Source organism: Artemia sp. Qi Xiang Cuo, chromosome 14 (genome assembly GCF_049724085.1).
Source record: "Artemia sp. Qi Xiang Cuo chromosome 14, ASM4972408v1, whole genome shotgun sequence".
Lineage (NCBI taxonomy): Eukaryota > Metazoa > Arthropoda > Branchiopoda > Anostraca > Artemiidae > Artemia > Artemia sp. Qi Xiang Cuo.
In genome coordinates, this window is record NC_142807.1 from 194,361 (window position 1) to 207,139 (window position 12,779).

General features: G+C 41.2%; 1 protein-coding gene across 1 annotated transcript in view; it reads right to left on the reverse strand.

Annotated features, from left to right (window-relative positions):
* LOC148944022 (uncharacterized) overlaps positions 1-12,779 on the reverse strand; it is a 53,075-nt gene that overhangs the window by 6,125 nt on the left and 34,171 nt on the right. The window contains exons 3-4 of the mRNA XM_089099706.1: positions 3,766-3,936; positions 2,588-2,758 (exon numbers count right to left, since the gene is read on the reverse strand). Of these exons, the coding sequence (XP_088955832.1) occupies positions 2,588-2,758; positions 3,766-3,936 (342 nt within the window). The remainder of the gene's footprint in view (positions 1-2,587; positions 2,759-3,765; positions 3,937-12,779) is intronic.

Sequence of the window (12,779 nt, forward strand, 5' to 3'; positions counted from 1 at the left end):
GTTAGCTTATGATTTAATTCAAAATTAACGATGTAGAATGTTGTGCGCTAAAACAGAAATAAAGCCAAACAATGGGGCCACCTACAATAGCCATCTTTGTTACATTTGTTGTTGGAATGATGGGCCATAAGGAACGAAAGTAAGACGAACAATCTCTGGATTTGTCTAAGATTTCAGTTACGTTTTCTGAAGGCACAACATTGAAAACTTCGGCTGAAAGTTTGTCGGAAGTGTTGTTGACGGTTGGAGAAAACTCAAGATCTCTTGCTGAGAAGTCGAAATGTCTTGCCTAGGTCCTGTGATGGCGCAGTGGATTTGACCTCAGCTTGTTAATATTAGACCTAGACATAAAACCCAGATACAGCAACACACTGGAGAGCCGACGCAAGGACCTTCGTAGTCAAGAAGCTTCGTTAATCCGATGCAATACAATGCAAATCTCTTGCCGATATCTGCACAAGCATGAAGTACGGAATCTTGAAATTAGTTACTCTGACTCATTAACCAATAAAAGAAGTTACCGTTTTAAGTCCGAGAAAATGAATCAGACACTCGCCGTTTAAAACTTCAAACGCGGTTTCTGAGAGACAAAAGTAATAATTTCAAGTCTTACACTTCAAGCCTACTATTAACAGGTTCTTACGAGTAATAAAAAGGATAGGAATAGCATTGCTAAAAATGGTTTGGCCAAGGATAATTACATTGGGAAAAATCTTTTTAAAACATTCAATCTCAAGGCTTGAAAATGAGTTTAAATCCAAAATGTTCAATGGTCGAAGTGAACTCGACAAAAAATTGCCTGAAAATTAAGGAAGTGAGTGAAGGAATCTAAGGAAGGGAAGCTAGAAATCTTTGAAAATGCCCAGAAACTTCGTAACAAAACAAATCAAAGAAGTCATACAGATAATCAGATAACTATATCATATAATATAATCAGCTAACTAAATAGTTATCTGATTATCTTCCGCTTTCCGTTACAGGTTTCCGCAAAAGTTTCGTATACGTGATATGCTAGGGTTTGAAGTATAGGTTACGAAATCTATCCCACCTACTTATGTTCTAAACGTTATCAATATGCAATACCACAAAAACTTTTCCTACATGAGTTAGCTATGAAAATACCTAGGTATGAAGGAGATATGGACACTTGCAGCATATTAAATGTGACCGTAGTCTTAAATATTTAGCGAGTTATTTCTGTATTAATTATTATTTTTGAATGGGGGAAAGAGAAATCCCTTGAGTGAAAGCAATTTTAAATCTGGAAACTATTCTCTTTTCTGATGTTGTGTTTGAATTATCGTATTGAAACAATCATAATGAAACAGAAGGGACTGTTACAAATTCTTCTGGATTAAAATCTATCATTAAAGCGGCATATTCAGTTAATTAGAGTCAAAGTTGGTACTTGTATGATATACCCACTACCACTCAAAAAGTGCAGTTAGGTTAATCTAATAAAATATACCTATTTATGGCACAAATATAATACTTTAGAAAGAAATTTCGGCTATGTATTTGCCCACTAGGGAGTAGAGGTAAAGTACAGCGGGTCTGCATGCAAAATTTGTAAGCTACAACTATTCTGCATATTATGAAGTACGAATTGTTTTCTGACTTCGCACTATCTAAATACTTTACTCCCTCCCCCCCCCCTCATATGCAAATGTATAGCCCACACTATATATTTCCCATCTATTCTGTCACTTCTACTAAGGTGAAAGAAACTAGCGAAAGAAACCGGTTTACAATGCGTCAATGCATGAACAACTTGAGGGGCAGTGGGTATATCATACAAGTATCTCAAAGGTCTGCATGGACTTGGAATCATCCGAAAACTTAAGCAAGTATTTACTTTTTCTATCCTCAGTCTTTTTTATTTAACTCGTGTTAATCTTCTGAAGAATAGGACATATATATTTTATCAGTATCTTCGCTGGCGTACCAATAGTTCCACATATAGCTCCCATCATGCTTTTCATGACTGCGTCAACTAATGAATGAAGTAAATTCCTACACAATTTGTAACCGGGATGATGTAATGGTTCCAGGAATTCCTTCAGTTCGTTCAGACTTCGGTCTGGCTGTGACTATGGAGTGTGCTTTGAACTCAATTCCTGCTGATCCGGCAGTCCTGAACACTTGACTCCTTAGGAAACACACGAAAAGCCTTTTATTAGGAGTAAATGACACATAAGAACTATTTAAATATTGGGTATTTTTATTTCGTGGTAGTTCCTCGACGAGGTGCGGAAATAATCGGTATGATTCTGATTGTTATGTGATGAAGGCAACATCAGATAACGTAAAGTAATTTTTCACACAGAGGAATACAAACAGGAATACAAAATAAATGTCTAACCTTGAAACATAGAAGTAATTATTTTATTGCTACTTAAATTTTTTTTATTTTTACTGAGAAAATATTTTTTATTCAGTGGTAATTCCTGGATGAGGTACCGAAAAGATCGGTATGATTTTGATTGTTAGGTGATGCGGGGAACATCAGACAACATGAAGTATTTTTTAATCCCAGACAACTCCCAGAGTTATCAAGATTATAAGTTAAAATAAGCTAAAAAATTACCGTTATCATTGTTCTCACTTGAACTTTTTATCTGAAAATCGGAATCCAGCTTTATCGGTATATGGACAAAGGGCAGAGTAGCTGTGGGAGCGTCTTCAAGACGAAGAAACAAAACTGGATTTGTGGATCCAATAGGACTGTTGGTATAAGCCAGAATTTCTTCTTCTGATTCTGAAAAATAATTATAAGATAGTTCAGCATTAGATCTTCTCTTCCTGTTCAGCAATTTAAAAAAGGGAATTAAAATCTGTTCTGATAAGCTTAGTTATTACATTAGTTATTTATTTTATGTGCATATTTGAAATAAGAGGTTTATTAAAGATACAAAAATTAGTTAATTTATAATCATGTTCGTCATCTATACTATTTTATCTACACGAAACTGACATATTCTTTCCCAAAAACCACTACGACTCCACAAATGTTGCCAATAATGCAGCAATTTTAATGGTTACTCAGAGTTAGACACTCAAGAGTTACTTCGGTTGAGGCATGGGAGGGGGATGTAATATACCAAAACCAGAAGTGCTAAACAGAAACTAGTAGCAGAGGACATTGGAAGACAGTCACAAGAAGAAGAAACGTGCACTCTTTTGTAAGTATTAGAAAACAGCACCTGGCCCCAATTTCTCCCCAATTCAAAAACAAAATCTCCAGCTCTGCCTCCTCCATCCGACCTAAAACAGTTTTTCCCGAAAGTTTCGGCGTAATTCCCCCCCCCATGAGACATCAAATCGAAGACTTGTCAAAGCTGCATATAACATTCATATTAATTTTAATTAAACCTATAGGCAGTATATATAACGAAAAGACAATTACTTGGCTTGAGCTATCTGTTAGACACCATCAAGTAATTTTCTTCAGAACTGCAGATTAGTGATTGACTCAGTGTTACTAATTACTTGGCTTCAGCTATTTGTTAGACACCCTTAAGTAATTTTCTTCAGAACTGCAGATTAATGATTGACTCAGTGCTACGGATGGTTATCAAATTTATATTTAGATATATCAGAAATATTAAGGAATCAGACAAGCATCACATTTTTTTGAAGGGGTGGGGCATCATCTGTGTAAAATCGGAAATAATGAACAGGATAGTCAGACAAAATGAAGCGTACTTCTTTCCCTAAAATTGTCAGATTTATTAGAATTAGGAGTTATAGTAACATAAAACCTACCTTCATCACCATCAACACTTGAACCGTTCTTCTGAAAATCCCCACTTAATTCCAAGTGTACAGAACCACAGAACAAAGCAGCTGCTGAAGCATCTTCAAGTTTAGGTAACAACATTGGATTTGTTGTCTCAACGAATTCATTGGTATAAGCTTCAATTTCGTCCTCTGGCTCTAAAAACATAAATAATTTACAGCTACATATTCTCTGAAGCTACATATTCTCTGAATCCACAAATTTATGTAGCCATCAGAAGCAGGGGCGCCTTTTGGGGAGGAGAAAGTCCAAAAATTCGTCAATAAAAGGAATCATCCTTTCTCTTTCAGCCTCTCCTAAGATCTCAAATCTCTGCGGACTTATTATTCTCAATTTTCTCGGTATCTTCTGTGCCTCCCTCCGTGGTTCCGGAACCGGCATCTAATATCGTGATTCAGCCTACCTGATTTATGGAAAAAGAGTGACCGTGCTTGCGGGAAAGCTGTCGGAATCAGCGGGTCTTACTGCGCACTATAATTTACGTCGTTTTATGTAATTAATTACTAAGTATGCAAGTTTACTTTTTTGTTTTTTGTTCTTGATATACTCCACTTCTTTTCTGTTCACAGTGGGTAATAAATGAATTGTTATTATTATTATTATTCTAAGGAAGATGATCAAGAATGCAATATTTGCATGCTACCAATACTACTACCACCACTACTACTACCACACTACTCTATTTAGAGTATTAAGGGAAAATTTTAACTAAATAAAGAGACGCTATGTGCATACACATTGTCAAAATAGCGTATCTCAAGAATTGATTTGGGTATTAAGTTAGTCCTTTCAGAGAATACTCAAATGGGAAGATCTTCTCATCAAAAGGCATTATGTGCAAACTACTGCTATTACTACTGTTACTGCTACATTTAATACTACAACTTTTATTGCAACTACTTGTAGGCCTAAGTGCATTGAGATAAAAATTTCAAGAAGTATATGAACTTACAGGTTATCAAAAGGACATATTAGCTATTTCATAGCAATGGCTAATTGTATTAAGTTGAAACTTACAGCACTTGACGAGAGGGATGGTCAACTGAACAAAAGGCAATAGGTTAATACCAATGATGCTAGTAGTACTATGCTATTCAATACTATTACTACTACTACTGCTAACAACGCACCGCAGCACCAAGTCACCTGAGGCCAACACAGCTACGCATGCTCCTCCTCCATCCCAATCAATTCTAAGCCTCCCTTTTTACACCCTCCCAGAAAGTTTCCATTTCCTTTAAATCTTTCTTTATGACGTCCTCCCGCCCCAGACAAGGACGACCTGCTTTCCGTTTAGCCCTAGACGGTTGGCCGAAAACAACAGTCTTTGGCAATCTGTCATCCTTCATCCACAAAAACCTGCCCTAGCCACCTCAACCTTTTTTTCATTATAGCCCTAGAGAGCGGTATTGACCCACATTTTTCGTACAGCCTATTTTTGGAAATACGGTCAGTCAGCCGGGTACCCAGAACAATCCTTAAGCAATTTGTCTGGAAAACATCAAGCGAATCTTCATCCGCTTTTCGAGCGCCCATGTTTCAGAGCCATATTTGACCACTGTCATCGCTGTAGCTTCTAATATTCTAATCTTGGTTTGCAGACTTATCTTCCTATTTTTCCAAACATTTTTTAACTGTGAAAAAAACACCCTGAGCCTTGGCTATTTTACTTTTAACATCTTCATTGCTCCCACCGTCTTTACTAATAATACTACCAAGTTAAGTGAAGCTGCCCACCTGAACAATCTTTTCATTACCCAACTTCACCTTTTCATCTTCACTTATTCCTAGCCTCAGTGACTTAGTCTTCTTAACAGAAGACTAAAATACTAAAAAAATATTACTAGCAATATCAATACTACTATTGTGACTACTATTACAACTGTGCCTAAGGGCATGAAGGTGAAATTTTCAAGAAATTTTTAGGGATGAAGATGAAGTATATCAGAACACGCCCTCTGTATGCAGGTTGTCAATAGGGTGTAACAGCAATATCTTAGCAACAGTTTGGTGTGTGAAGTTTAAACTAACAGGGCTTGTTGTGGGGGCTGTTTAACCAACCAACATGAGATATTTTCTACCTAGTGATACTACTATTACCCATGCTACTGTTACTGTAACTACTATTACTACTTCTATTATTACTAGTGACGCTGAACCTATGGCTACTACTATTAACTTTACTGCTACTACTACTACTACTGCTATTAAAGCTAAATATATGAAGGCAAAAATTAGGGGTATATAGAAACTGTACGGAACTAAATCGAAACACACTATGCCCACAGGTTGTCAAGCGGACGCAACAGAAATGCTTCAGGAATGGTTGATGGTATTAAGCTGAAGTTTTCAGCGTGTGTTAAACGGGTGTTGGAGAAACCAAGGTGCTTTTCACATACTACTACTAATATTGCTACAACTATTGCTACTGCGAAAGTTAAGGGTATTAATTTGACGCTTTTAAGGAATGCTTAGGCGGATGTTGAACTAAATCAAAACAAACTTTGAGCATGTGGACTAAATCAAAACAATATCTGAAGAATAACTTATTTTATTAATTTAGACCTTTAAGGGTAAATTGTGGGGGATTTTGCACTAGCCAGAAAGCACTAAATGTAAATTTTTAATACTGCCACTACAGTTAATGTAATTAATGGCGCTCAAGGTATTAAGATGAAACTTTTGGGGAGCGTTTAGGAGTTTCAATGAAAGGAAAAAACTAGAAAAGTCATAGGCACCACACTCTATAATAGCAAGAAATATCGTGAAACTTTTAAAGGAGCTAATTCAATTCAAAATTAATAAGTTCTGGTGCCCTTTTTAAGAGTAACAAGAGATTGAAGGGCAAGCAACCCTCCTCTCAAGCCCATTCATTTTCCAAACGCACCCAGTCAAAATTTTAAGACAGTCATTTTGTTCAGCATAGTAGAACGGTCCAGCAACTATGTATTATTAGGCATATCAACCCCCACAATTATGCAATTGGCCCATTATGCTTTAAAACTTTATATTGCTTTAAAATAAATCAAAAGGCATTGTGTTTATGTTTGCCGCCTCAGCAATAAGACGCCTCAGGAATATATTGAGAACGACTGGGGGTATTAATTTGAAATACTTTTGAAATGTTTTCGCTTTTCTTACTTTCATAAATCAAACATTATCAAAACTTGAAGGAATAAATATCGGCATATGTCAATTAAACTGACAATCCATCGTCATTTGTTGTCTTTTTTGCTATGGTATATTCATTAGCTATCGTGTATTCAGCTGTGTTATATTCAGAACAAAATTTGTACTTTACTGAAAAAAAAAACAAATGACCGTGAATTGTCAGTTAAAGAATATTGCCATATAAAGATATTCATTCCTTAAAGTTTTGATAATTGTTTATTGATGAAAGTAAGAAAAGTGAAAACATTTCAAATGTATTTTGTTTTCACTAAAGCGCAAATTGTGTTCTGGTCTTAAGAAGGCATGGGGGTTATCAGCCCTACTCATGTTAATTTTTGCTCGTTTTGAATTTGACTGGGGCTATTTATTGTAATTTCTGTTCATCTTGGGTTTCATTTATTTATTGATAGTGAATAGTGGTAGTTTCACGCTTGGAAGATTAATTGACTTGATTTTTGGCTTAATGGAGCTCTTTACTTTTCTTTGAAAAACTTGTTTTGTAGAAAACGTTTTTTAAACTATTTTTCTTAAAAGAAAACCTTGATATTGTTGTTCAAAAAATTGGCACTCCACGCATTTTCTTGCCTGTAAAAACGATGGACTTCTGTTTATCACAGATTTTGATTTTGAATTGAATTGATTGAACCGTTGATTTTGAATTGAAGTTATCAAGTATTTTGTAATAGGTTGCATAGGTTGCATCAAGACGCTGGGTAATTGTAGACAGAGAAAAGCCAAGACAGATAGTCCAAGTAATTGAGAGGCAAATGTTTAAATGGCAGGAAATCTGTTTAGAACTTTAATTTAGGAAATTATCTTTCAAAATGAATGACATGAATTCATATACATTTACACATCGTTTTAACTATATCTTTTAAATATTATCAAGATTCAAGGCTATTACGTTATGTATGTATGTATGTATGTATGTATAAATTTATTGCCCATCATAAATGTAAAATACAACACTGATGGAGTATAAAGAAAGAAAATGGGGGAAAAAAAGCAAATAAATTCTGACAAATACAAACAGAACCAAAACAAAGAAGAACAGACAAGAAGAAAAAAAAATTACAAATAGGGGCAATTATATGTGAGAACAAACCTATTAAAAAAGACGGACAATTTCAGAGGTGATTTCACCAATAATCTGCCTCCGATATCTTTCATTTCTTTTCTGTACCGCGGACACTGGACTTGCAACTCCATACCGCAAGGATAGTGAGCTGTTATTAGTCCAGAGAGGCAGCCTTAGCAAATATTTCGCATATTTGTAGAAACACTTCCGTATATCCCTAATATCTGAAGCAGTAAGAAGAGACCAAAATGGTGCAAGGGAGAACGGAACAGCAAATGCATTATAAACGCTAGCTAAGATACGGCGGTTAAATTTAAACTTTAACCAACTAGTAAACCATATGCATTCCTAGCTTTTCTGGCAAAACATTTTTCAAGAGTTAACGCGTGGCGCGAAGATTTGACCCAATTGGTACACCAAGATACGTCAGTGTATCTTGTGCTTTAATACATGTTCACCTAAATGAACATTTGTCGGGCAATCTGAACGATGATTGAACACCAGGAACTCAGTCTTACTCTCATTAAATCGAAGACCTATACGTTTATACTCCAGTAGAGAGGGGTCAGGAGGTCCGAACGGGGCACCAAATATGGGCATAGAATACGGACGGGGCTCCATATATGGGCATGGAGTCATTAGGGAAAACACGTGATTACGTAATGGGGTCAATGATCTAAATTTCACAACAACAACATCGACCTTGACATTCGCTGAGAGCGTGCACTTACAACAACAACAACATCGACCTTGGAACACCTGTGCTGTCGACCTCAATTCACCTATCGTGAATCAATAATTCCCCTTAGAAACAACAAATTAATTTCCCCTTTCTTGACAGATCAATCAATCAATGACATCATCTGTCAGACTTTAAAAATTTTCGCTTAGAAACATTTCTCCAGGAATAGATCCAAATCATTAATGTCTTTGCCTCGGGAACAACTCTTTTGGTCGAACTCCAAAAGATATTAATAACCAAAGGCCATGGGAACAATTAGGCAAGAAACATCTTAGCGATGAATTGTTTTAGTGCGCGAGAAGGTTTCTTATTAATTTGAAATGCGTTAGCACAGAGATGCCAATAACAAAGGAACACGCTGAATTTGCGTTTAGGGATTATTTGGGCGAAACCGTTTTAGACAGGTTATGGAACTATTTCGGAGACATTTTAAAAGAAGATTTTTGAAGAGATTTTATAAGAGAATTTGAGTGTGGTCGTTATAATACACAAGTTTCATTTGAACAGTGTTGTGAGGTCCTCTAACCCAACCCCAAAGGGTTCCAATCCTCCTACCCCAACCCCAAAGGAAGCCCCCGGTCCTCAAAAGCCCCCCAAGCTCCCAAAGGCCCTCCACCGGTCCCCAAAGGTCCCCCAGGTCCCCAACTGTCCCCCCAGACCCTCAAAGGCCCCCCAAGCTCCCAAAGGGCCACTGGCGCCCCCCAAGGCCCACCCAGACCCCCAAAGGCCATCCCCGGGCCCCCCCAAGGCCCAGCGAGCTCCCAAAGGACCAACGGGGTCCCAACGGCCCTCCACCGGCCCCCAACTGCCCCAAAGGCCCTCCCCTGGTCCTCAAAGGCCCCCGGGCTCCCAAAGGACCAACGGGGTCCAAAAGGCCCTCCACCGGTCCCCAAATGTCCCCCAGGCACCCAAAGGCCCTCCCTGTGCCCCAAAGGCCCACCCAGACCCCCAATGGCCAGCCCCGCCCCCCCCCCCCAAAGGCCCATCGTGCTCCCAAAGGACCAACGGGGTCCCAAAGGCCCTCCACCGGTCCCCAAATGTCCCCAGGCCCCCAAAGGCCCTCCCTGTGCCCCAAAGGCCCTCCCCCGGCCCCCAAAGGTCCCCCGGACCAGAGAAGTGCCGCCGGGATAACACACACACACCCCCACACACACACCCACCCCACCAGCAACACACACCCACCCCCCCCCACACACCCCCCCCGCCCCCACCCCCACCCCCGCGCCCCCCCCCCACACACACACACACCCACACACACACCCACACCCACCCACCCCCCCACACCGCCACACCACTCCCCCGCACCACACCCCCCACTACCCACACACACACACACCCACCCACACACACACACCCCCCCCCCCCCCCCCCCCCCCCCCCCCCCCCCCACCCACTCACACCACCACCCAACCCCCCCCAGCCCCCCACACCCCCCGACACACGCCCACCCACACACACACACACCCACCCACACACACACCACCCACCCACCCACCCACGAACCCACCCACCCACACACAGACACACAGATACACAGACACACAGACACACACACACAGAGACACATACAGAGAGACACACACACATAGACAGACACAGACACAGACACACACACACAGACACCGACAGACACACACAGACACCCACAGGCACACACACACCCACACAGACACACACAGACACACACAGACCCACCCAGACACACACAGACACACACTGACTCACACAGACACACACAGACACACACAGACACACACAGACACACACAGACACACACAGACACACAAACACACACACAGACACACACAAACACACACCGACAAACTCAAAGACTCAAAGAAACACTCAAACACAGTAAGACTCATAAAAACCAAAACAGACAAACAAAAAAACACTACGCCACAGAAAAAATAAAAACGACAAACCAAAGAAGGAAAAGACAAACACCAACAAAAAAAAACCCACAACAAGAAAACCAAACAAAACCAAACAAACACCGAGACACACCAACACACACCGAGACACACCAACACACCCCAAGACACCCAGACACACACAGACACCCCCCGACACACACCTACACACTCAGACCCACACCGACACCCACAGACACACACAGACACACACCGACACACACCGACACACACAGACACAAACAGACACACACAGACTCAAACAGACACACACAGACACACACAGACACACACAGACACACACAGACACACACAGACCCACCCCGTCACACTCAGTCACTCACAGCCACACCCTGACACACACAGACCCACACAGACCCCCACAGACACACACAGACACACACAGTCACACACTGACTGACACAGACACTCACAGACACACACCTACACTCACATACACACACATACACACACAGACACTCACAGACACCCACAGACACACACAGACACACACAGACACACCCAGACACACCCAGACACACCCAGACACACACAGACCCACACCGACTCACACCGACACAGACAGACACACACAGACACCCACAGACACTCACAGTCACACCCCGACACACACAGACACACTCAGACACACACTGTCACACACCGACACACTCAGACACACCCAGACACACTCAGACACACTCAGCCACTCTCTGACTCACACAGTCACACTCAGACTCACACAGACACACACAGACACACACAGACACACAAATACACACACATACACACTCAGACACACCCCGACACACACAGACACAAACAGACACACACAGTCACAAACAGACACACACATACACACACACACACACACAGACACACTCACACACACACACACACACACTGACACACACACACACACACAGACACACACAGACTCACACAGACACACACAGACACACACAGACACACACACACACACACAGACACACACATACAAACACAGACCCACACAGCCCCACAACGACACAACCAGAGACTAAAAGACCATCCCCGTCTCTCTACTACAAACAAATACAAAAAAAGTCACTCACAGACTCTAAAAGTATCACACAGTCAAATCCAGCACAACCCACACACAAACACACCATCACACACCATACAAGCAACTATCACTAAAACAGACACAAACACAGCACCACCGCCACACACCCAGACACACACAGACACACACAGTCTCTCACAGTCTCTCACTGTCTCAGACAGACACACACAGTCACACACAGACACACACAGACACACACTGTCCCACACAGACCCACACCGGCCCCCACCGAGAGACACAGACACACTCATTGCCACCGAGACACCCACAGACACAAACAGACACACACAGACACACACAGACACACACAGACACACACAGACACACACATACACACGCAGACACACTCTGACACACACAGACACACACAGACACACACATACACACACCTACACCCACAGACACACTCAGACACACACAGCCACACACAGACAAACACAGACACACACAGACTCACACTGACTCACACAGACACTCACATACACACACAGACACACACAGACACACACAGACACACACAGAGAAACAAAGAACCACAAAGAAACACACAGACACACACAGAACAACACAGACACACACAGACACACACAGACACACACAGACACACACAGACACACACAGACACACACAGACACACACAGACACACACAGACACACACAGACCCACACAGACACAACCAGACACTACCCTCCACACAAACCCAAAACATACAGACACCTCCCCAACAAGACACACCCAGACACACACAGACACACAAAGACACAGACACACACACAAAGATACACACAGAAACTCACAAACACAAACAGACACAAACGGACACACACCCACATAAACACAAACACACACCAACCCAGACAACCAAACCCAACCACACACCAACAACCCCACACACACACACACACCACCAGAAACACACCCCCACACAGACACACACAGACACCCACACACACACACACACACACACACA